This window comes from Mytilus galloprovincialis, chromosome 2 (assembly GCF_965363235.1).
Source record: "Mytilus galloprovincialis chromosome 2, xbMytGall1.hap1.1, whole genome shotgun sequence".
NCBI classification, from domain to species: Eukaryota; Metazoa; Mollusca; class Bivalvia; order Mytilida; family Mytilidae; genus Mytilus; species Mytilus galloprovincialis.
In genome coordinates, this window is record NC_134839.1 from 115,413,471 (window position 1) to 115,440,436 (window position 26,966).

General features: G+C 32.4%; 1 protein-coding gene and 1 long non-coding RNA gene across 6 annotated transcripts in view; both read left to right on the forward strand.

Moving 5' to 3' along the window:
* LOC143065517 (rho GTPase-activating protein 23-like) overlaps window positions 1-9,412 on the forward strand; it is a 71,092-nt gene extending 61,680 nt beyond the window's left edge. For 2 of the 5 annotated variants that reach the window (XM_076239141.1, XM_076239142.1), the window contains 5 exons: window positions 2,887-2,995; window positions 3,883-4,046; window positions 4,895-5,020; window positions 6,213-6,321; window positions 7,060-9,411. In XM_076239141.1, coding sequence (XP_076095256.1) covers window positions 2,887-2,995; window positions 3,883-4,046; window positions 4,895-5,020; window positions 6,213-6,321; window positions 7,060-9,023 — 2,472 coding nt within the window. In that variant the 3' untranslated portion in view covers window positions 9,024-9,411. Of the gene's footprint in view, window positions 1-2,886; window positions 2,996-3,882; window positions 4,047-4,894; window positions 5,021-6,212; window positions 6,322-7,059 lie in introns of all 5 variants that reach the window. The other 3 variants (XM_076239144.1, XM_076239143.1, XM_076239140.1) reach the window with 2 other exon arrangements.
* Window positions 1-26,208, forward strand: part of LOC143065518 (uncharacterized) — an 86,255-nt gene extending 60,047 nt beyond the window's left edge. The window contains exon 2 of the long non-coding RNA XR_012975492.1: window positions 25,491-26,208. This is a non-coding gene — a long non-coding RNA (uncharacterized LOC143065518). The remainder of the gene's footprint in view (window positions 1-25,490) is intronic.
* The last annotated feature ends 758 nt before the right edge of the window (window positions 26,209-26,966 follow it).

Sequence of the window (26,966 nt, forward strand, 5' to 3'; positions counted from 1 at the left end):
AAAATTGGGCGCGAACGTGTAGAGTGCGAACGTGTAGGGTGCGAAAGTGTATTGGGCGCGAACGGACCTGATACCAAATCGGGTACAGAATCTGTGGAGCCTGACTTTATGGAACCAATTTCAGTGGTTAAATAATTCGACAGCAGCTTGAAGTATGGCATATTTTCTACAAATCGTCGTGAAGACGACAAAGATGAAACCACTCCTCCGTGACTTAATTCTTCATGGATATCTGTAAACACGCCTGTACGGAGGAAGGGCTCATTTGAAATGTTAATGGATATAGATCATGCCAAATCAATAAGAAGCAACCCTAACTACACAAAGATGTAGAGAAAATGAATGGTTAGCTTGAAAAATAAATATACTCTCTCTATATTAAATCTATCTTCGATTGCAATGAGTATGCTCCTTTAGGATAAGGGGGGCTGCCCCACTCATTGCAGTTATTCTCTTTCTTACAATATTAAATATACCCAAACTCTGTGGCCTGTGTGAATTCAATTAAAACATGTCCTTAGGAGCTATGCTGCCAATTTTTTTTATGCATTAAAAACATTTCAGTACAGACCATTTACTTTTAATGGGGTGCTATGGATTTCACCCCAAACTTTAGATTTCTTTGGTTTTCATTAAAGCCTGGCAAAAATATAACCTTATCACATCTATAATACTAAAATTACGAGGTCCAATTTGTCAGCCGTCATCGGGTAAAAACGACAAATCAAAGAATTCAACTCTATATATAACTAATATAGGACAATGGTGTAGATTAAAAATTACACCACTCCAGACCCTTTTGTTTTCCACATAATTAATATTGCCAATAATTAACAAGTTCCGGGTCGAATCTGATACCGATACCAATAGTATATTCACCTGTTAGCTATTACCTTATCTGTACGTTCCGCATTTGACAGGCGCACCACCAAACGGTGTATTTAGGATTTTGCTATATACACGGGTCATAATCAAAGGGCTGACACTACTAAATTCAATCATTGTCAAATTGTTCCCTATTGTAGTTTTATTCAGCAATCAGCAAGATAACTAATATAGGACAATGCTGTTGATTAAAAAATACTCCATTCCTGGATAGCCAGGACCTTTTGTTTTCCAAATAATTAATATTACCAATAATTGATAAGTTTCAGGTCGACGGGTTCAAACAGAAAGATTTGAAAGCAGAGAAAACTTTGTATCTTATAATCGACATGACTTTATCAGATGACAATACTAATTACTAAAATAAGGCTTAGGCATAGTTATATACTTTAATTCAGTCACGGACCCGCGATATCACGGGTGTGTACTTGTATAATTAAATATTGTTAGAAATATGAAAACAGTCGAATGTCTTAATACTTTATTTTCAAGTTGCCTTTTTTTCAATTGAGGAAGATTCAATGGTTATTTTTTTTATATTAAAAATACACTCTTTAATACATTGTCTTATAAATCTTTAATATCTACATTTTTCTGATGAAAATACTCTACTCATGAAAACATTCTAGTCAAGAAGCATACATATATTTGAATATATTTCTGAATATATTTCTGAATATATTTCTTTAAAACAGTTCTAGTCATAATGACATTCCTTGTTTATAAGTGTTCCAGTATTTAATAATTATACCATATTTTATGTCATAAATTGGATAATGACACTATGTTAAAGTTTCAGTTTTGGTTAAAAAGTTTTTTATCTGAAAATGCCTGTTCATTTGATGTTGGTTTTCAGCATGTCCAGTGTTTGTTGTTTTAAAATGTTTTTTTTTCTTCACAAGAAACTTCGTTTAGTGTAACTGCTTGTTTAAACTTTATTTTGGCTGATAAAATAAAATATTTTTCCTACCTACCGACCCTTCAGTCTGAAGGTACAGTCGGAAAACTGCAAACAAACATATTTTTAAGGTTGGCCTAACATATAAATTATTTGCCTTAATAATTAATTCATTGGATAAACATAAATGTACAATATATGAATGTTTAATGCCACATCAAAGGTGGATTTAGAGGGTTTTTCAGTGCCCCCCCTTCCATTTTTGAGAAAAAAAATGGTTGATTATATAGGGAATCACTGAAGCATGACTGGAGCAGGTCCCCTGTTAGGCAGGCAGTGGGCCCCCACTTATGAAAATTTCTGGATCTGCCACTGGTCCGAGACCACAATTGTCGTCCCTTGATTTTCAATGTTCACAAATATAGTCCCTAGTGTTGACAGTGGGTCACTTGCCATTAATTTTTATACCCCTTCCAAATTTATTTCTCCATGTTTAATGCCTCAAATTGCAAGTATGGGGGTGAAATTACACTAAAAAAATTTGGGTCCAGAATTTCAAAGGAAAGTAGTAATTTGGTCCAGCTGAAAATGGTTAAAAATTAGCACTTCGGAAGCTGTCAAAAGATTTCAAGACGCCCCAAACATAAAATTGTCCATATTTTGAGTTAGAGCCGATGAAGTTTTCTATAATTTTGATATAATTTGTCCCTAAAGTAGTACAACACACTGTAAAAATTTCTTTGAGAAAGCGCAGGTGGGATTTTTTTTATTTTCATTTATGTTCTAAAAGAAATGCACTACAAAATAATTGTGGTCTTGGACCCACTGCACATAATTATGTTTGCCTGGTTTTTGGTTAACTGCCTTCAGCGCTTACAGCGCTTTGATTTATATTTCAAGAGCTTGTGAGTGCAATACATATTCTAAAAGAGGTAATTATTCATGCATTAAACCGTTTATTATATAACAAAGCTACAAAAACTGTTTACACACTTTTTGACTGATAACTATATATAGCTAGAATTCTAATTTGAACTAGGGCAAGGTTATAGAAAAGTGGTCGCTAAATATTGTTTGCCTCATGGAAATATGTTATTTTGTAGGGTATAGACAATATGAATGTTGACCATGAGAAATGGTGTGATGTTAATGTTATTAGCAGTTTGTTAAAGGCATTCTTCAGGAAGCTACCAGAATCTTTAGTAACATCAGGTATAAACATTTATCTTATTATCAAATTTGATAATCTACAAAGGACACATTCTAAAAGTGCAGTATGGGTGAAAATTGATTTTTATGCTTCATTTATGGATATTAGGTTTTCTGGTCTGTGAGTCTGTCCGTCCTTTTGTCTGTCCATTAGTACGTCCGTCTGTCCCGCTGCAGGTTTAAGTTTTTTGGTCAAGGTAGTTTTTGATGAAGTTTAAGTCCAATCAACTTGAATCTTAGTACACATGTTCCTTATGATATGATATTTCTAATTTAAATGCCAAATTAGAGTTTTGACTCCAATTTCACTGTCCACTGAACATAGAAAATGATAATGCGAGTGGGGCATCTGTGTACTAAGCACACATTCTTGTTACTATGCACCTGCTGTTGTGGAGAAGGCATTTTTACTCTGGTCCGTCTGTACAGACGTACGTCCTAAAACTGGTTTCTATTCTCTAATTTGAGTTTGCCTCAACTAGATATTATGAAACTTGTACACAATGCTTTATACCATCAAACACAGATCAAGTTTGAACTTTGGTGGCGTCACTTTAACCATTCTAGAGTTATAGAGTTATGTCCCTTTATAAAAGGAAAAATCACAAAATATTTAGTTTCTGTTCTCTATCTTAAGTTTGCCTCAACCAAATGTTATGAAACTTATACACAATGCTTATTATCACAAAATACAGATCAAGTTCAAATTTTGGTAGTGTCACTTTAACTATTCTAGAGTTATATCCCTTTATAAATGGAAAAATTGAAAAATTTTATTTCCCATTTTCATATTTTAAAAAGTGGCTTAAAATTGAATAAAACATTTCGAAGTCCTAACACTCATTATTTTGCAGACATGAGTGAATTGTAGGTAATTTTTTTCTCTTCAGAATTATACCAAGATTTTATAAATGCCAGTCGTATAGAAGACCCAGAAAGAAGAATGTTGAAATTGAAGCGTCTTCTCCATGAGCTTCCAGAACATCATTTTGAAACTTTTAAACACATTGCCGAACATTTAAATAAGGTAGCAGGTTATGGTCATATTAATAAGGTAAGTACTTATGTCTCTTTGGCTTTAAAGATTGTCTTAATAATGCATAAATAACCAAAAAGCAATGTTGGATGAGAAATTGCACTGATCAGTTTAATAATAATATTACAATTCTGTACATCATGGTCTCCAAAGCTCAGAATAAATGGGAGGAGATCTACAAATACAAAAATGTTCAATCAGAAGAAGAGAGCAACATATTTGTTCAGTGAATTTTTCTTGACAAAAAAAAGTAGTGAAATAGGAAGATATATAGATATAGGAAGATGTGGTATAAGTGCCAATGTGACAACTCTCGATTCAAGTGCCAATGTGACAACTCTCGATTCAAGTCACAATTCATAAAAGTAAACCATATATATGGAATCTGAAACTACTCTAAACGTATGCAAACATTCATTCACCAAATAAAGAAATGAATAGAGCTCTTCATTAAACATTTAGATGTAGTAACAATATTTGGTATAAACGAATTCCTGAACATTTCGATATGATAAATGAAAAAAATAATTTCAATTTTTATCTGTCTTTCCAAAACAAGGTTGAAATTGTTGTAATGTAGAAAAAAAAGCACTACTCTTAACATATCTTTATATATATAAAATGTTGTATGATTGCCAATGAGAAAACTCTTTCCAAGCGACCGATTGACATAGGAGTTAACAACTGTAGGTCACAACTTCAACAATGAGCAAAAACTATGCCAAGGTCCGAATTGACAATGTAAAACAATTTAAATCAAAAACTAACAACCTGATTTATGTTCAAAACAATTAAAAAATCTGACAAAAAGAAATTTTTTTATCATCCTGTAATATTTTTTGTGACTAAATGGTTATCTCTTTCAGATGGATGCCAGAAATCTGGCTATAGTATTTGGACCGACACTTGTCAAAAAGAAAGATGATGATATGGCGTCCATTGTCAAAGATATGTCAGACCAATGTCGCATTATAGAGAGTATTATTTTACATGTAAGTTTAATGCCTCATTGGTCAAAGTAATGTCTGACCAGTGCCTATTAATAAAGACATTTTAATACTATATGGCATCTATTTACAAATGCAACCATGTACAAATGCAACCATGCATTTCGCTAAATATACTTTGTATGTTATTGGGTAAAAGTAGGGAATTATAAAACATTTTTGGTTCATTTTTCTCTAATTTTCGTGCTTTTTTCTCATTTCTTTAACAGTGTGAGAAAATATTTCTCCTCATCCTAAAAAAAATTATTGTCGGTAAATGATTGGTCGAAATTTAATAATAACGTCAAATGTTCTTGATGTTTTCAGAAATTTCTATTGTATCATAAATAAAGAAAATTGTGTTCTATATAGGTGGTGTCATCAAGCACTGATGACGTCACCTATAAAGAATTATAGTATAACTAATCGCTGTATTTGAATATCAAAAATAAGACAAGGACCGACGCATGGATGAAAAGAGTGTGCAGCACGAGTTTAATCCATAGCGGCGTTCGGTCACAAGTTGTCTTATTTTTGATATTCAAATACGGCGATTAGTTATTCTTTTTATTACATTGGCATTATGAAATTAATGTAGAAAATGTAAGAAACTATATCTTTTTCCTACGCATTGACAATTTGTTTTGATCTGACGTTATCGACGTCTTGACAATACCTATTGTTGTATGACGTCAGAGAGTGAAATAACCAAGTTTATTTCACATGTGAAATTATCGGTTTTTATCTAACTGGGAAACCAATGTAATTCATTGCAACCAATGTAATAACACAATTTTCCACAAATCTTTGAAAAAGGAAGGATAAAAATCAATATAGAAACAGATTCCACAACTATAACTTGTGTATTACAATACTTCTCCACTCTCAACAGTTAAATTTAAATTATTTAAAAAGCTTGTCAAGCCTCGCCCTATAGAGTATTTAAAAAGCTTGGCAAGCCTCGCCCTATAGAGTATTTAAAAAGCTTGGCAAGCCTCGCCCTATAGAGTATTTAAAAAGCTTGGTAAGCCTCGCCCTATGGAGTATTTAAAAAGCTTGGCAAGACTCGCCCTATGGAGTTTTTCGGAAAATAAGTTGGTTTACAGTATTAATAGACCTTGTTGTTGTATTTCTGTATGTTAAGAGATGACCCCTGTTATTGTATTTCTGTATATTGAGATGCCCCCTTGTATTTCAGCATGACTGGTTCTTTGGTTCCTGGGACCAGGATGACCATGTGCCTGTTGATGAACAGTCAGAAACACCAACCAACCCTTCTGTTACTCGACTCAGCTGTGATGATGATGGTAGGTTTTATAAATCATATGAAGGGGAATTTATATGTCAAATGGACCAAACGTCTTTCAAATCCTTGGATATTCATTTAAATTGTCACACCAATGGCAAATAGTTATGGAATGGAGAAATTTTTAAATGGAATTATATTTGAAATTATGGGATAGTATTTAATGAATATATTATGTATCTTTACAGTTTTTCTCCTGTTTTAATTTGACATTAATGAGATAAGGTATTGAAGATTTCTAGTTATATATTGTGTGTGGCCTAACAGTCATGGCTGTAGTGACAACTACAGATTACTTTTGCCAAATTTTATCTTTGATCTTTCATTGACACCTCACTAAGTTGATATTTCTACTCCAAAATGGCTCAACAGAATTCAACCTTTCATTCTATTAATGCTGAACTTTTTGTCATCGATCTAATAAGTATGTGTATTAATGTAGAATCAGCTAATGGTCCTGGCTTATTGGACAAATTACTGGTGTTAACTGTGGCTGTTATCAGACAGTCTTTTCAGCCTAAAATATAAGTACTAAAGTGTTTTAAGTCATTATAAATCCTTGAACCCCCTGATATATAATTACTCTTGTGTTTTAAGTCATTATAAATCCTTGTTCCTCCTGATGTATAATTATTCTTTTGTTTTATATAATGATTTTGGCATCTATCATGATATTTCTATACAACCAATGAATCTTTCTTCTGTATACTTTGTTTAATCTAACTTGGTTATTTTTCAGACAATACAGTTAACCCAAAGGACATTGTATTCTCTATTGTTCAAGCAGCCAATAAAAAGTTACGTGGAGAAAAAGACAAGAGTTCAGAAGATTTAAATTCTAGCGTTTTGGATGGAGGATTTTCAGAACGAAATATTGATCAAGAAGTTTATAGGAGTAGAATGAAAGGTCAAATTGAATCTACGTCTAAAAGTAGTCCCGATTTACTTGGGCTCTCAGGACGAGCTACACATGACAAGCTGATGTCATTACCGGTGCGCCAATCAGATAGTGCTAATGATCGTAGAATGGCAAAGTCTCAAGAAATAATGGAATCGGATTGGGATTTTGTTGGTTCTTCACAGAGTATGTATGGGAAACCATTACACTACTCTGATGATTCTCTGGACAAGAATGATGAGTTAGAAGTTTCTCATAGTGGATTAAGTGGCAGCTTCAGTGTTAGTCAGAGTACGATAGATAGACTGAGAATTATTGAAGAAGAAGCTAGGGCACTGAGAGAAAAAGAAGAGAAACGAAAACGGGACTTTGAACGTAGAAAATTAGAAAAACAGAAGATAGAACAAAATATAATGAAAACTAAAAAGGAGATGGAAATTGAAGACAGGCATAGTATAGAAGACTTATTAAGTGCTGTGTTGTTAAATAGTGATGGTGGTCGAAGTTTAAGTCATCACCGTGGTGATTCAATGTCGTCAGATCATTCAAACTCATCATCAGAAGGACGGCAACCTTTATGTTATAAAAAGGATAAATCTGGGGGTGGTAAATATTTTGTTATTCAGAGTATAGTTGGAAAACATGGACGTGAAAAAATTCCTAGGACTTCAAAGAGTGGATCAAACATTGAAGTGAAAGGTAAAAGGACAAATTCCCTTGAGAGGTTATTGGAACAATCAGAAAAAGAAGTTTCTAGAAAATCAGGCCGGGTTAGATATGCCTCAAATGAAGATTCTCAGCATTTACAAATCACAAAGGGAGATTATCCACATAGACGATCTAAATCCAACTTAAGTCGTAGTAATTCGTTACGACGAGGTTCGCTGGATTCTTTGATTGACATGATACAGGACGGTAAGAGGAGGTCGTATGAGGATACAGATTCAGAAGATGGTTCCGATTTACTCTCAGACCTTACGTCGACATTTGATCAAAAGTTAAAAGTGCTTGTGAACCCTAAATATAAGTTAAATGGCAGTTCTTCAAAGTTAAACAGAAGTGATAGTTCTAACAGTTCAAATGAAAAGGATACAAATACTCAGCTAAGGCTGCCACCTCAACTGCCACTTTCTCATGTAAATAAGAAACTTTGTAGCAGTAATGATATGTTAGAAAAACAATATCAAGATCCAAGTTTACATAGATCACCACGGCAACATGAAACAAAAGTAGGAATAGCTTATCGCTTTGAACGTAATCCATCAAACAGTGTGTTAGCACAATCAAACAATTCTAGTGATGTGAACAATACTAATAGTGCTCCAGCTGATCCTGGAAATTCTACAGTCACATTTACTGTACCGATCGTTTCTCAGTCGACAGTGCTCTCACCCATTCAGGATTCTAGAACAAAAAATGAAACAATGTCAAATTCAGTCAGCAATAAATCCCCTGCACATTTATATCTAATAGATGTAGATAAATCTCCGATACATACGCAAAAAAGAAGTTTGGACGAAACTCTTAAGGCCAGGTCATCTTCACCACCGGCAGTGAAACGAAAATCTGAAAAACCAAAGAAAAGACGACACACTGTTGGAGGTACTGATGACCTGGAACACTTCAAAGCTTTAGTTAGTGTAACACAGAGCAAAGGAGAAAACAGAAGATCAGCATGGGACCAGTTACAACCTGTTGTTAAATCACCAGTTGGTCATAGAAGTTTACAACAATGGCTTCACAATGAACGACATCGTGGAAGTACGCCAGATCTTTCACAACAACATAGCCCAAAATTCTATTAATCAAGATTTACTTGTCATAGCTTCATAGTCCTTAATATTGCTAATTCTTTCTTGTATGTCATGATTATAATTTTAAGATTTTTGCATTTTACTTATATAAATAGAAAAATAATCTTTGGTATTTTTAAGATACAGATATTTTGAAAGTTCTGATTTTTGTCGAGCCTGCAACTTTTGTTGCAGAAAGCTCGACATAGGGATAGTGATCCGGCGGCGGCGGCTACGGCGGCGGCGGCGGCGGCGGCGGCGGTGTTAGCTCACTTCTTAAAAGCTTTATATTTTAGAAGGTGGAAGACCTGGATGCTTCATACTTTGTATATAGATGCTTCATGTTACGAAGTTTCCGTCAGTCACATGTCCAATAACCTTGACCTCATTTTCATGGTTCAGTGACTACTTGAAAAAAAAGTTCAAATTTTTTGTAATGTTGAATTCTCTCTTATTATAAGTAATAGGATAACTATATTTGATACAGTACTACCTGTGACTTTATCTTATTAATGGTGGCCATAAAAAATATGTTCACCATGGTGGCCCTATATGTTCATCATCATACCCCCTGTTGCTATTTTAATACACAAGGTATTACTCAAAAACTAGTCAAGGATAAAGGGAAATCTTGAATGCATTGAAGTGTTAAAATTATATAACTTACAGGTCAGGTGTCTCAGGTAAAATATACATGTGTTTGTCAAATTTAATGACTGTGATTATGACAAGAAATTCAAAAATAAAATGAAACAATAAAACTAGTTGAACAAACAGCTTAATTAAATAATTGTCTCCTGACTATTAGTTTTGATATTATACCTTTTAAATAATTTTTGATCAGTTTATGTTATTTTTTATATCAAGGATTTGTATAGTCTTACTATACAAATCCTTGTTTATATTAACATGATTAAGTCTATTTTTGGTAGTGAAGAATAAATGAATCTCATTTTCAATTATACTGCAAATATTTACAATGCCTGCCTTTTTCTATTGACAAGGTGTTTCTCAAATTAATTTTCTAAAATCAAAATGGTTTATTATTGTAGATAGACTGATCTTAACATATGATTAAGATTGTCTTTAGGACTTAAGCTAAATAAAATTTAGGCAATTCCTTATTTCTTTATTGAATAAAATATTTTTTATAAGTATTAGAAAGATTCAGTACAGCAAAATTTGATAATATTTTTATTGTCATATGATATTTTAAACATGATCCATGTTTTAGAGGTGAAGCATTTCTTTTACTTTTTGTTCTTGGGTTGGAGACATTATAATGAGAAGGTAAATAATTTTCAAATGGATTTATATCTCAAAGTTGTTTTGTTAATTTTACATCAAGGAATAGGTGTTCTTCATTGACCTACAAGAGGCACAGTTTACACATTCTATCCTTTCTAGGAATTTTATATTGTCCACTATTTTCTATTTCTAAATTATGACCAAAAATTCTCTACCTTAATTGACACAATCAAGTTTACAGTTTTTATCATAAGTTATTAGTTTTAGATTTTTCTTTAAATTCATTTTTTATTAAGGACTTTAAAAGTCTTAATTCATTAAAGTCCCTGCAATTATTAACTTTATCTAAAAGGCCTAGGTTGATTGGAATATTCTTTGTAAATATGTATACCAAGAATATGTATCATGCCAGTCCAGCACTATCGACAATATAATACACTGAAAAAAATGATTTAATTAATAAACCATTAAAGTGTCACCATCTTTAGAAGTGCACTTTATTTTTTCTGGAGACAAATTTTGAAAGAAATTAACCAAACTGAAGATAACATACTTAAGTTAATAAGTTTCAAGACAATTTCTTTAAATAATTTCTTTTCATAAGATTCACTTGATTCAGATATATAAGAACATTTTTCATTATGATTAGCATTTTTAATGAACATTTATCAAAATTTGATGATAACTAGGTGGACATTTGGAAAATAAGTCTTTTCGGTGATTGTTTGTGCACAACTCTTGTTTTGAGATTTGAAGAAAATTTAGATAAACAAAATTAGTTTTTTCCTAAACCAAATAACATGTATAATGGTACTTGTAGTTTTCCTGAATAATATTAGATGTTATCAAAATCTATTGTAAAAGGATTGATATTGATCATCTTATTTTGTTAAGAAACCAAATTGTTTTTAATTACTTTCATTTTTTTTATTTAAAATATCACTTGCATGATTATTAGTTATTATTAATAGTAATAACTCATTTAATAATGTTAACAAACAATTGAATACAATGTACATCATGTGTATTCATATAAACCTTTTACTTAAAAAACAATTATTAAAAGTCTGTTTATTTCAAATGCTAAGCAATAACTTTAGCTTTGACTTTTTGCCATTTCGACTCAAGATTCTTACCAAGAAGAATGAAAAAAAAAAAAACAATCAAGAAATAAAAAATTTAAATAACATTAAAGACAAAAAAATAATAATAAATTAACAGAGTAAAACAATATTTTATTCTACATTTTCAAAAAAAGGTGAAATGTCAATTTTAATAGAAACCCAAGTCACCTGTACAGGTAAATTTTAATGAAACATACCAGCTGAAAACTTCAACCCTGATTGATTTTAACAGGTAACATAATTAGATAAAAAATCTGCCCATGATTTATGACCCCCAATAAATGGCCAACATCTCAAGATTGAATACCCCAATAAATGTTCACCATTGGATGTTGACCATGCAAGAGGGTGGACATAACTAAGAGGAAGTCACAGGCTGTACTGTATGTGCGTACCTTGCAAGGTCCTCATGTCTGTCAGACAGTTTTCACTTGACCTCGACCTCATTTCATGGATCAGTGAACAAGGTTAAGTTTTGGTGGTCAAGTCCATATCTCAGATACTATAAGCAATAGGGCTAGTATATTCAGTGTATGGAAGGACTGTAAGGTGTACATGTCCAACTGGTAGGTGTCATCTGACCTTGACCTCATTTTCATGGTTCAGTGGTTATAGTTAAGTTTTTGTGTTTTGGTCTGTTTTTCTCATACTATATGCAATAGGTCTACTATATTTGATGTATGGAATGATTGTAAGGTGTACCTATCTAGCGGGCAGATGTCATGTGACCTTGAACTCATTTTCATGGTTCAGTGGTCAAAGTTAAGTTTGTGAGTTTTGGTCTTTTTACCTAATACTATATGCCATAGGTCAACTATATTTGGTGTATGGAAATATTTTATGATCTTTATGTCAGTCGCGAAGGTTTTATTTGACCGTGACCTCATTTTCACAGTTCATTGCACAGTGTTCAGTTTTTGTGTTTTGGTCTATTTTTCTTAAACTATAAGTAATGGGTCAACTATATATGTTGTATAGAAGCATTGTTAACTGTACATGTCTGCTTGGCATGGTTCATCTGACCTTGACCTCATTTTCAAGGTTCATTGGTCTTTGTTGAGTTATCTTGGTTAATGTTAAGTTTATGTGACAGTTGTAATAAAGCTTAGCTTTATACTTAGGACTATCAACATAATATCAATGATTAGTATAGAAGGCGAGACATTTCAGCGTGTGCACTCTTGTTATATGTTATTTGTTATATATATAAGTGGAAAAGCTTTAAAAAATCACATCTTTTTATTAACATGAATACAATACATAGCTTTTAACATTATCATGATTATTATTATAAATTAATTTAACATTATACATGATATAATGAAATCATTTTATGCTGTTTACCTCAAATTTCGTTATTTTTCGTTGATCAAATTTTAATTACTTTTATTTGCTTATTATGTAATTTTATTTGTTTAAGTTGAGGTATTCAGTTGCATGGTGTCATCCATTAGCTTCATTTTGTTCTTCTTCAACATGCTTTGCTTTTTCTATTGTCATAATGCATGAAAGCTTAACAGATTTCATTTGTGGTCAGCTGGTCAGTTAGATCATTAATAAAGCTGTCATTGCCACACGAAAAATGTTGTGAATTTTAAATTCTTTTTTTTTTTTAATTTATTCATTTTATTTCTATTGACCATCACCATTTATGATTGAAGGTTTGTTAATGATTAGCTATAGTTTATTTACACTTTTGTTTTTTTGACCATCATTTTTATCAAGTTTTCCTAGAATAACTATGGTATGTTGAAATACAAGTTTTGTGTTTTTACATTGACAGATTGTTATTAGTGCAATAATATAAAAGATGCAAATGTTGACATTATTGTATATATTGTTAGTAGACACTACATTTATCATTTACTAAAACCAAAGCTGTCATTCTGTACATAGTCCTTATTGTGTTTGTATAAATTATTGAATTTCTTTGATTGACACAAAAATACTATTAATGATCAAAAAGTACTAAACCTACAAAGTTGACTAAATATCAGTGATGTCCGTTGATTCTGACTTAGTAAGACAAGTGTTGTTTGGTGGAACATTGATAATATCTACTATCTCTCTATTATATTTTTTTCTTTTTGTATTTTTTTCGACATATTTTTTTTAAGCTGAATGTTAATCAATCAAAAGTTGGACTTGTATATTATTATCTTTCAAAATTTCTCCCAAAATTTTTTCATCTTTTTGGATGTATTTTAGCTTCTATTTTTACACAGCAAAGATAAAGATAGAACTTTATATTTTAATTTGTTAACTGTTTTTAGACATTTTAGACTATTCTAAACTCATTTAAGTTTCTTTCAGATAGTTAACATGGTTAATATTTTTTAAGTGTTAAAACATATTTTAACACACTGTCTCATAGAAAACATTGTTACACACTGTTAGATAATTATTATCATTTGAAACTGTTTTAATTCATATGTTATGTTAGCAGTTTTGACATTCTGACAGTTAGTCAACATTGTAAACAAGCCTGATATGTTAAGAAATCGTGTCAGAATCATTTTCTTTTCATATCCCGTCAATGGTCCGTGGTTGAAAATAACAGGAGTTGTACTCTGGTCCAAGGACATGTATTGTGTCTTAAAGTGACTATTAAACAGAAAATGTCCATTAAGTTAATATGTAGACTTAATTTATCATCAGATGTATAAATAAACCACTAGCACATGAGTTTTAAGTTCGTGTCAAATGGTTTTCACATGCATGTATCTTTGGAAGATCAGCTTTGAGTTTCCCTGATCCCCTTCACAAAGCTTTTGTTTTAGTTTGTCCTGGACAGTACAGTTGAACACATCGTTTGCTAAACTGAAATGAATTGTAAAGACTGTGTGACCACAGCTGATGAACAAGTTAATGTCTGAATGGGAGATAAAGGGAGATAACAAATAATCTGGAACTGATTTCCAAATACACAAAATGTACTGTAAATTCAGAAATTATTGCGAGGTTTTTATTATTGCGAAAAAATGCAATAGGGTTGTAAACGCAATAACTTAAACTGTCATTTAGAAATATTTTATATGAACTAAACAGGATTTTTCTCAAAATTGTAAAAATTAAAACAGCATTTAAGTTTAAAATAACAAAATCGCAAGAACAAATGCACGCACACACAATAATTTCTGAATTTACAGTAATTAAAGTACCTGTTTTAAAGGGACCTGGATCAAGGATCAGGGACTTCCTCTATTTTCACCTCCTGATAGGTTGCATTATTAAGGGTTTTTATCAGTGCAATCACACTTTTAAAGGAATGTTTCAAATACTGATATTTTTTGTTCAACATTTTAAGTTTGTCTTAACATTGAGTATTTTAGCTGATCACTAGAAACCATTTTCTTGAATAATAAAAAAATATATTAATTGACAAATTTAGTATAATTTATGCAGTTTTCAGTGTTTAAAACCTAAATTTAATGAACACTTTGTAATATGAGTAAACCACAATTTTGCAATTCTTTAAATTGGAACAAAAGGACTTGAAGACAATTCATATAACAGTGTTTTAACAGCCTTTAATATGCAGTCATGTATTGTCTAAAATAAAACCTGATTAGAGTTTAATTTTGAGATTAAACTCTCCAAAATTAATTGTGTAGTGCTAAATATGATTTTTTTTCTGTAAATATTTTATGCAAATTTAACTTTTAATAGATTTTATGAATTATCTTTTATAATGAAAGACATGTTTTCAAGGCCGTACCTTGACCTTTTATGGTTTACTTTTACAAATTGTGACTTTGATAAACATGATGAAGAGTTGTCTCATTGACAGTCATACCACATCTTCTATATCTTTTATTTAGAGGAAAAAAAACACATATGTAAGAATAAATAATATCCTAATAGTTTTGACAAGTGCATTAATAATTGACATTACCAGACCAGTATATTAGTATCCCCACTCAGATAAATGGTTTGATCTGGTCTCCTATATCAACCCGATGGTAGTAAATTGTACCAGTTGATATAGATTAAGCTAACTAGTAAAAAGTATGAATGTTCACTGACTAACATCAAATACAGAAGTTGTGAAAAATGGTTCAATAATATTACAGGGTGTGTTAAATTATTGTTGCATTTTATTTGATTACCGAAAGTCTTCCTATTGTTTTAAATATTATTTAGTTTATCTTGTTAAATCATTAAAAACTTTGTTGTATATGAAATTTTAACATACACGTAAAAGAGAGAAGAGGAAAGTTAATAAAATACTAAACAATATTCAAGTTGTGTCTTATTTTTCAGCAGTAAATCACCTGTTTTACTACTTTTTAGCAAACTTTGTATAAATGGCCAGTTTGAAGTTTTGCCTTCACTTGGGTTTAATTGTCCTTCATTGTCCTTGCAAAGTCTACATGTCCATCATTGTAAGATTCACCTGACCTCCACCTTATTTTATAGATCAGTGATCAAGGTTAAAGGTCAAGTCCCTATCTCAGATACTACAAGCAATAGGTCAACCATATTTGATGATATGGTATCGACTGGGGGTCTAAACGACCAGACACCAACATAATGGTTGGAAAGTGTACATTTTACAGCTGACGTTATCCACAATATCATGGTTCACTGAACAATGTTTGTTTTTTGTGATTTGGTCTATTCCTCAGATACCACTATAATGTGGTGTATGAGTTAATTGTCAGGTATACATGTCTGGCCATATTCATGGTTCACTGAATAATGTTTGTTTTTTGTGATTTGGTCTATTCCTCAGATACCACTATAATTTGGTGTATGAGTTAATTGTCAGGTATACATGTCCGGCCATATTCATGGTTCACTGAACAATGTTTGTTTTTGGAAAATGACGCAGTCATTGTTCCATAACTGCCGACCTGATTTCTCTGCCTACCGCGCTTGGTTTCGTATTTACTAATTTCAATACAAACTGGAGGAATGTGCTTGTGTTATCATTATGCATGAGCATTGTGTAGTAATCAGCCAGGAACCAGTTTACAAACTAACTGGTTTCTGTTTGTATTCCACTACAGTCGAAGAAAGTGTTGTAGTTTGACAGGAACCAGTCCAGAATTTTGTAAACTACAAAACGTAATCGGTTATTATCATTCCGTTTTGGTGTTTCATACCGACTTATATGGTTTGAATAAGCTTAAGACCCTTCAAACATTAATGTGATAGGTATATTAAAGACTGTTTTACAAAAGGATGAAACTGTTTTGCTTTAAAAGTCGTACTATAGTGATATATGTTATGTACGGATTTCCACTCTCACCGGTTAATTTCTTCTTTTACACGTGCTTTTGAAACTTCCTGTTTAAACATCGCAAGTTTTAAAATTGTTTTTTGAGTGAATTAAACTTATTTTAACAATCACGAAGCGTTCGGGAAACATTTCAAGCAGTTTCTTCTTCTCTTTGATGATGGAAAATAGGTTTTCTCAAGAAAATACCGCAAACGATCGCAGAGGAATTGAAACGTACAAGTCAAGTCGGCACCTGGTTAAATTGGCATCTAGTCAAATCGGCACCTATTTGACGTCAATTCTGCTTCCAATAATATTTAGGCACTGGCTACGGTTACACGGAAATGTAACAATAATAAAAATATTATTGATACATTGGAGACTAATTGCCGGAATGCAAAGTTGGGTAAGGAACCGATTAATTACGAGTGTAACAATAATTATTGAGGCTACGGTTACATTGCGTTATTGTTACATGAAAAACAGCAATGTACGGTAGATTTATTAAACTTAAATCTTCTATATAGTTTTGTTGCTTAATTCATTCATGTCTACTAAATAATACTTGTTATAATAATAAATAATAAATATTATTATTCAACAAATGGTGTTTAAATAGTTTTAGGTATTAATGGATTTGATGTTCTTTTAAAGATACTACTTCAAATTAGTAGTGGCAAAGGCGAAAAATAGAGTTCAATGGTTTGTTGTTGAAAACTCGGGCTGAGAAAACTGTTCACTTTTAAGTATTTAACTGCACACCTACTCGTATTACTGTCATTATACTTTGAACAAAAGATGAAGAGATTCCTATCACCAATTTTGTTTGGGTGAAAAATTTAAAACTTGCATGGGATGCGTTTGAAACGAAACTGAAATAATATCAAGACACAAATTTCATACAGCTATACAAACGCACTTACCAAAAATTGATACATCAAAAGCAAAGTTTGCTAACTGTGAACTAACACTGTGAACTTCTGTATACATGTATAAAATTGAGAATGGAAATGGGGAATGTGTCAAAGCGACAACAACCCGAACATATCTAGCAGACAACAGCCGAAGGTCACAATGGGTTTTCAATGTAGCGAGAAACTCCCGCATCCGTCGGAGGCACCCTTCAGCTGGCCCCTTAACAAATATGTATACTAGTTCAGTGATAATGGACGTCATACTAAACTCCGAATTATACACAAGAAACTAACATTAAAAAAATCATACAAGACTAACAAAGGCCATGCAAAGACTCCTGACTTGAGATAGGCGCAAAATTGCGGCGGGGTTAAACATGTTTATGAGATCTCAACCCTCCCCTATACCTCTAGCCAATGTAGAAAAAACAAACGCACAACACTACGCATAGTAAAACTCAGTTTAAGAGATGTCCGAATCCTATTTCAGAATCCATGGAGGACGTACTATAAAAAAAATCAAAAAATTGTATGTTATACTTGTATGTATTGTTAATATAAGATAATGTCTTCAACTTTTATTATTTAGTACATATTACTAGTTCCATCGAACATTGCTGTTTTTCATCTAACAATAACGCAATGTAACCGTAGCCTCAATAATTATTGTTACATTCGTAATTAATCGGTTCCTTATCCAACCATGCATTCCGGCATTTAGTCCGCAATGTAACAATAATATTTTTATTATTGTTACATTTCCATGTAACCGTAGACAGTGCCTAATATTTATTATAATATTTTCTATTCAATTAATTAATAACTGTTACCAAGTACATAGTGAATATTAGGTAAACAACGAGACCAAAGTGAATATGTTGTTGTGTATAAAAGTAAACAACGAAGCTATTGTTTTAACCATTAGACAATTATTAAAATTAAATGGAAAACTATGAGTCCCTTTCAATAAATCAAACTTTCATGCAAAATAATTAGCAAATTTAAGGTGTTTTTTTCCAGTAATGTTTAAACAGCATTAAACAAACAATCCTGTAAAAGACTCAACTGGTTAAATAATGCATAAAAATATCCAATAAGGCTATTTTATTTTTTTCTGGGACGCCTTCCTAAGACGTTCGTAGGAAGGCTTCCTAAGAAGGCGTCCCAGAAAAAAATTAACATAGCCTTGTGGTCATAGGAAGGTGTCCCAGAATAAAATTTAAAAAGCCTTGCCAGACTTAATAATTATTTGGACTACTCATATATATCATTAAAAATACACCAAAAAATTCATGTAGTTGAGAAAAATAAATACATTCAAAATGTACATGAACATCCAAAAAAGTGAAAGTTAGTATTAACTCTTTTTGCTTTAAAAATTTACAGCTGCATATAAGGATTGAATGCTTTTTTTTGTAAAAGCGTTGACCGAAGTACTTTTTGTATGAAGCGCATAAGCGCTTCATTCTAAAAATGTGCACACGGTCAACGCTTTTGTAACCCTATGAGGTTACAAAAAGAAACACTCAATACTTATAATTACTTTTTTTAGCTAGGATCATGAAAACACGAATTTTATAACTTTTTTATTCAATTCATCTGTGCACTTTATTGTGGGACCACGTGTTATCATGAATGAAAAGTTTTATTGAGTGATGCAATTGCTTGAGGAATAACATGTGATGTGCAGTTAGCCAATCAGAATAAAGTATTATAATGAAACATATATCAAATGTAATTATAACAAAATACATTACGTTGTAAGAGTTATCTCCCCAAACACTGTTTTTCTTGTGGCCACCTCTCCTTCATAACCGTAAAAGATTTTATTTTACCAAATTGCTCGTTACATATTTAGGATAAGAATATTCGTTTGAACCATAGCTCTATGGGGACTCCATATGAGAGTTATTTCCCCTTTTTCATTTGATTCAAGCGATATGCATTTTCAACTGGTAAACCATAACTGATAGAGACCTAGGGTCTTCATGAGGTCATTGGTACTAAAAATGAAAATGAGGTCAATGTCAAAGGTCAAGGTCATATTATAAATTTTGATTTTGGCTTATTTTCACTTCTTTTCAAATACTGTATGACATTTTGACAAATAATTTTTCATAAATTATTAGTTGCGACATGTCCTTACTTGTATATTTTGGTTGAAAGGCTGCGCATACAATAAAAGGGAGTTTTTGTCCATCTTACATTTAAAATTACGCGTCAAGTGGTAGTTCTCATTAACCAAACATATTAAAGACCTAGGATATTTTGATTCAAGGTCCATGGTTTGTGACCTTGAAATTGAGGTCAAGGTCATAGGTTAATAGGACGTCATAAAGCCATAGGAACTAACATTTTAAACTGATTTTTCATATTTCAATATAAAAATAGATCTTTTTTAGTGGAAAGACTTCAATTATTCTCTGAACAATTTGTTTTTAATTTACATCATATTTTGTGGGAGAAGGGGGTTCAGACTATGTGGTATCAGGTCTGTTTGCGCCCAATACACTTTCGCACCTCGCACGTTCACACCCAAGGTCCATTCGCACTCTACTCATTCGCGCCCAATTTTAATTCAAATTCAAGTTGAATAATTGGAAAATCATGATTGTTGTTTTAAATTGCTTTGGTGTAAATACTGAATGTATTTTTAGCTTGGTATGAGTAAAACATTGAAGATTTTAAAGGAAAAACACAAAAGATAATTGTTTTTAAGCCCTTTGATCTGAAACAACGAAACAATAAAATATAGGAACCAAAATATAGCAATCCACTATTATAACCAAAACATGATAAAATTTATTCAACACACAGAAAAAAAATAGTCAGAATCTCACTTCATTATGAAAGAGGTCAATGAAACAAAGTATAGCAATACACTAACCAAAACATGATTAAGAGTTATTCAACGCTAAATAAAACGTTGACAAAATACCACTTTATTTAGAAAGGATTATTATTATCTTTAACAATACGCTATCCAAAACATGATTAAGATTTATTCAACACAAAAAAAAAATGCTGTCTCACTTTATTTTGAGACAATGACAACAATTATACTTATAAGAAAACACTTGCTTACAGAGTTATTAAACACAAAACCAATTAAGATTAGTTGCGAACATGTAGGGTGTGAAAGTGAAAGGGGGCGAACATGAGTTGGTGCAAACGTGAATGGGCGCGAACGGACCCGGATTCAGCCTATGTACCAGTGAGAAATATAGAAGCCTTTCTACGGTATTTATTTGTACAATTCAGGTAGTCTTGACCTATTCATTTGTCTTAAAAAAAAACCCAGCCAGTTGGCACCTTCACTTCACACACACACATATACGAATATCAATTATATGCTTACGAGACATGTTGCATTGTTAAACTAATTACGGTATGTGAAAATCAAGACTTGCATAAAAACTATCCCAATATTAGAGACAGTGGCGTCATTTTTCTTCAGAGCTTTCAGCTCTTTGATTTATACGCCCGGGACGGGACGTATTATGGTATACCGTTGTCCGTCCGTCCGTCCGTCCGTCCGTCCGTCTGTCCGTCCGTCGTCCACACTTCGGACAATAACTAAAAAACACTTTCACCAATTTCCAAGAAACTTTGGTGAATTGTTTATATCTATTGACGTAAGCTCCCTTTCGTTTTTTTTTTAATTTCAGATTTTAAGTTTTGGATTTATGGGGCTTTATTCATAAAAAAGGGGGGATTTTCAACACTTCGGACAAAAACTCAAAAAGGCTTTCACCAATGTCCATGAAACTTTGGTGAATTGTTAATATCTATTGACGTAAGCTCCCTTTCGTTTTTTTTTAATTTCAGATTTTAAGTTTTGGATTTATGGGGCTTTATTCATAAAAAAGGGGGGATTTTCAACACTTCGGACAATAACTCAAAAAGGCTTTCACCAATGTCCATGAAACTTTGGTGAATTGTTTATATCTATTGATGTAAGCTCCCTTTCGTTTTTTTTTAATTTCAGATTTTAAGTTTTGGATTTATGGGGCTTTATTCATAAAAAAAGGGGGATTTTTAACACTTCGGACAATAACTCAAAAAGGCTTTCACCAATGTCCATGAAACTTTGGTGAATTGTTTATATCTATTGATGTAAGCTCCCTTTCAATTTTTATTAATTTCAGATTTTAAGTTTTGGATTTATGGGGCTTTATTCATAAAAAAAGGGGGATTTTTAACACTTCGGACAATAACTCAAAAAGGCTTTCACCAATGTCCATGAAACTTTGGTGAATTGTTTATATCTATTGATATAAGCTCCCTTTCAATTTTATTAATTTCAGATTTTAAGTTTTGGATTTATGGGGCTTTATTCATAAAAAAAAGGGGATTTTTAACACTTCGGACAATAACTCAAAAAGGCTTTCACCAATGTCCATGAAACTTTGGTGAATTGTTTATATCTATTGATGTAAGCTCCCTTTCAATTTTTATTAATTTCAGATTTTAAGTTTTGGATTTATGGGGCTTTATTCATAAAAAAAGGGGGATTTTTAACACTTCGGACAATAACTCAAAAAGGCTTTCACCAATGTCCATGAAACTTTGGTGAATTGTTTATATCTATTGATGTAAGCTCCCTTTCAACTTTTATAAATTTCAGATTTTACATTTCCGTGTTATGAATTTTTATGCTTAAAAAAGGGGGGATTTTCCAATTTTGGGACAATACATTTAAAGCATAAAAGACAAGTTAAAAGAGCAACGGGCGTATCATGCGCTAAAGCGCAGCCCTTTATTGTGATTTGGTCTATTCCTCAGATACCACTATAATTTGGTGTATGAGTTAATTGTCAGGTATACATGTCCTGCCATATTCATGGTTCATTGGACAATGTTTGTTTTTTGTGATTTGGTTTATTCCTCAGATACCACTATAATTTGGTGTATGAGTTAATTGTCAGGTATACATGTCCGGCCATATTCATGGTTCACTGGACAATGTTTGTTTTTTGTGATTTGGTCTATTCCTCAGATACCACTATAATTTGGTGTATGAGTTAATTGTCAGGTATACATGTCCGGCCATATTCATGGTTCATTGGACAATGTTTGTTTTTTTGTGATTTGGTTTATTCCTCAGATACCACTATAATTTGGTGTATGAGTTAATTGTCAGGTATACATGTCCTGCTATATTTATGGTTCATTGGACAATGTTTGTTTTTTGTGATTTGGTTTATTCCTCAGATACCACTATAATTTGGTGTATGAGTTAATTGTCAGGTATACATGTCTGGCCATATTCATGGTTCATTGGACAATGTTTGTTTTTTGTGATTTGGTTTATTCCTCAGATACCACTATAATTTGGTGTATGAGTTAATTGTCAGGTATACATGTCCTGCCATATTCATGGTTCATTGGACAATGTTTGTTTTTTGTGATTTGGTTTATTCCTCAGATACCACTATAATTTGGTGTATGAGTTAATTGTCAGGTATACATGTCCGGCCATATTCATGGTTCACTGGACAATGTTTGTTTTTTGTGATTTGGTCTATTCCTCAGATACCACTATAATTTGGTGTATGAGTTAATTGTCAGGTATACATGTCCGGCCATATTCATGGTTCACTGAACAATGTTTGTTTTTTGTGATTTGATTTATTCCTCAGATACCACTATAATTTGGTGTATGAGTTAATTGTCAGGTATACATGTCTGGCCATATTCATGGTTCATTGGACAATGTTTGTTTTTTGTGATTTGGTTTATTCCTCAGATACCACTATAATTTGGTGTATGAGTTAATTGTCAGGTATACATGTCCTGCCATATTCATGGTTCATTGGACAATGTTTGTTTTTTGTGATTTGGTTTATTCCTCAGATACCACTATAATTTGGTGTATGAGTTAATTGTCAGGTATACATGTCCTGCCATATTCATGGTTTATTGGACAATGTTTGTTTTTTGTGATTTGGTCTATTCCTCAGATACCACTATAATTTGGTGTATGAGTTAATTGTCAGGTATACATGTCCGGCCATATTCATGGTGCACTGAACAATGTTTGTTTTTTGTGATTTGGTTTATTCCTCAGATACCACTATAATTTGGTGTATGAGTTAATTGTCAGGTATACATGTCTGGCCATATTCATGGTTCATTGGACAATGTTTGTTTTTTGTGATTTGGTCTATTCCTCAGATACCACTATAATTTGGTGTATGAGTTAATTGTCAGGTATACATGTCCTGCTATATTCATGGTTCATTGGACAATGTTTGTTTTTTGTGATTTGGTCTATTCCTCAGATACCACTATAATGTGGTGTATGAGTTAATTGTCAGGTATACATGTCCTGCTATATTCATGGTTCACTGGACAATGTTTGTTTTTTGTGATTTGGTCTATTCCTCAGATACCACTATAATGTGGTGTACGAGTTAATTGTCAGGTATACATGTCCTGCTATATTCATGGTTCACTGGACAATGTTTGTTTTTTGTGATTTGGTCTATTCCTCAGATACCACTATAATTTAGTGTATGAGTTAATTGTCAAGTATACATGTCCTGCTATATTCATGGTTCACTGGACAATGTTTGTTTTTTGTGATTTGGTCTATTCCTCAGATACCACTATAATTTGGTGTATGAGTTAATTGTCAGGTATACATGTCTGGCCATATTCATGGTTTATTGGACAATGTTTGTTTTTTGTGATTTGGTCTATTCCTCAGATACCAATATAATTTGGTGTATGAGTTAATTGTCAGGTATACATGTCCGGCCATATTCATGGTTCACTGGACAATGTTTGTTTTTTGTGATTTGGTCTATTCCTCAGATACCACTATAATTTGGTGTATGAGTTAATTGTCAGGTATACATGTCTGGCCATATTCATGGTTTATTAATCAATGATAAGTTTTGATCTTTTGTTAGTTATTAGATACTATAAACAAATTTATACTACAACAAATTTTGCGTCATATATTGGTATCACCTCGTCAGCGTTGTGCAAGACATTTGGTTTCAGAACAATAGTTTTAGTATAAGTAAATAGAAATCTATGAAATTTAAACATAAGGTTTATAACCAAATAAAAGGAAGGTTGGGATTGATTTTTGGGGTTATTGTCCCAAAAGTTGAGGAATTAGGGACCAAAAAGGGGCCCAAATAAGAATGTTTCTAATTTCCAGACAGTAACTAGTGGGACAGTATGGATCTCTGAAATTATATCACAAGTTTCCTTCCCACAAAAGAATGGTAAGAATAGACTTTGGGGGGTTATGGCTCAAACCGTTTAGAAATTAGGGTGAAAAAAGGGGGTTAAATCAATGTTATTTTTGTCGAGCCAGCAACTTTTGTTGCAGAAAGCTCGACATAGGGATAGTGATCCGGAGGCGGCGTAAGCTTACTTCTTAAACACTTTATATTTTAGAAGGAAGAAGACCTGGATGCTTTATACTTTGTATATAGATGCCTCAATTTACAAAGTTTCCATCAGTCAAATGACGTCCAATGTCCTTGACCTCATTTTCATGGTTCATTGACTACTTGAAAAAAAAGTTAAGATTTTTTGTAATATTAAATTCTCTCTTATTATAAGTAACAGGTTAACTGTTCTTGGTATGTGGGTACCTTGCAACTTCCTCATGCCTGTCAGACAGTTTTCACTTGACCTCGACCTCATTTCATGGATCAGTGAACAAGGTTAAGTTTTGGTGGTCAAGTCAATATCTCAGATACTATAAGCAATAGGTCTAGTATATTCAGTGTATAGAAGGACTGTAAGGTGTACATGTCCAACTGGCAGGTGTCATCTGACCTTGACCTCATTTTCATGGTTCAGTGGTTATAGTTAAGTTAAGTTTGTGAGTTTTGGTCTTATTATCTAACACATTATGCAATAAGACAACTATATTTGGTGTATGGAAATATTTTATATCTATATGTCAGTCGCTCATTTTCACGGCTCATTACTCAGTGTTGAGTTTTTGGTATACGATTGCTTTCAAGCAATCTGTAGACTTATACCGGTGGCTCAGAGCATTGCCCTCACGTCAATCGTTTTATTCTAAACATTAAGGAACATCTCAGATTCTTATGATTGTCTTGCTTTAAAAGGTAAAAACTAACAAAGGAATTGAACTTAAACAACTTTCCTATAATGTTCTTTTCATAATCTTCATGTTTGATAATTTCCTTGACTTATATGCGTGTTTTAAACAACACGGAAAATCAGAATTAAGCAGTATTTATATTTAGTATTTTTATAAATTTAGAAACACGTCAGAGGGAATTCCCAGTTTTGATAAAATGCGAGAGTTCTCTGAATTCCGATAAATCTATTTCTGTCATTTTAAGAAATGAAGTGGAGTTTTTCTTATATGTTACCGTTATGAAACTGATATTTGAGATTGTACTTCCACAAAGAAATAGAGAACCATCTAGGTCGTTTAATAAACATTTAATATACATTTGTACGTTCTTGCTCCATGGTTTGTTTTGGAAATTGTGCGCATGCGTATAGTTTTCTTGACTTCAAGGGGTTTTGGATTGAATGGTTGCTCTGGATTCTCCACTCAATTAATTAATTTATAACTCATATGATCTTTTCTATGTATGTCTGCTATTGAAGGTTATTGTTGTTGCATAATTTTAAATCATATGCATCATTTAAATTAAAATAAATTAGTCCTCGTCGGAGAACACCCCTTCAGGCGAAATGGAGTCTTCCATATTCTCGTTTCGAGTTGTCTCCCTTCCGGAAGACTTCCGTGAATACTGAATCAAAACAACGGTCCCAATACAACACGTCGAGTGTTAGCTCGTTCTGTCAATAAACGTCGTATTATATTAAAAAACGATCGCATTTTAAACCGATAAATGTGTACGGAAAGGAGTCATGATCACTGACCCAAAGGAAATTAAATATTTCAAGAGTTAGGAATGGGGTTCCTCCTAGAATTAACGTAGGAAAATAGTTATCAAAAGTACCAGGATTATAATTTTATACGCCAGACGCGCGTTTCGTCTACATAAGACTCATCAGTGACGCTCAGATCAAAATAGTTAAAAAGCCAAATCAATACAAAGTTGAAGAGCATTGACGATTCAAAATTTCAAAAAGTTGTGCCAAATACGGCTAAGGTAATCTACTCCTGGGGTAAGAAAATCCTTAGTTTTTCGAAAAATTCAAGGTTTTGTAAACAGAAAATTTATAAAAATGACCATATAATTGATATTCATGTCAACACCGAAGTGGTGACTACTGGGCTGGTGATACCCTCGGGGAAATATGTGATAAGATACGAAGTGAAATACCTTCTCTCAGTCTGAGTCTCAGTGACTGCTGTGGAAAGTAAACTTGGAATTGATAGTACAAAAATAAAACATAGGCCTGATTACATTGTTCATACACTTTTATCCGTGATTGGCTATTTTGTAACTATTTTAAATGTGCAGTT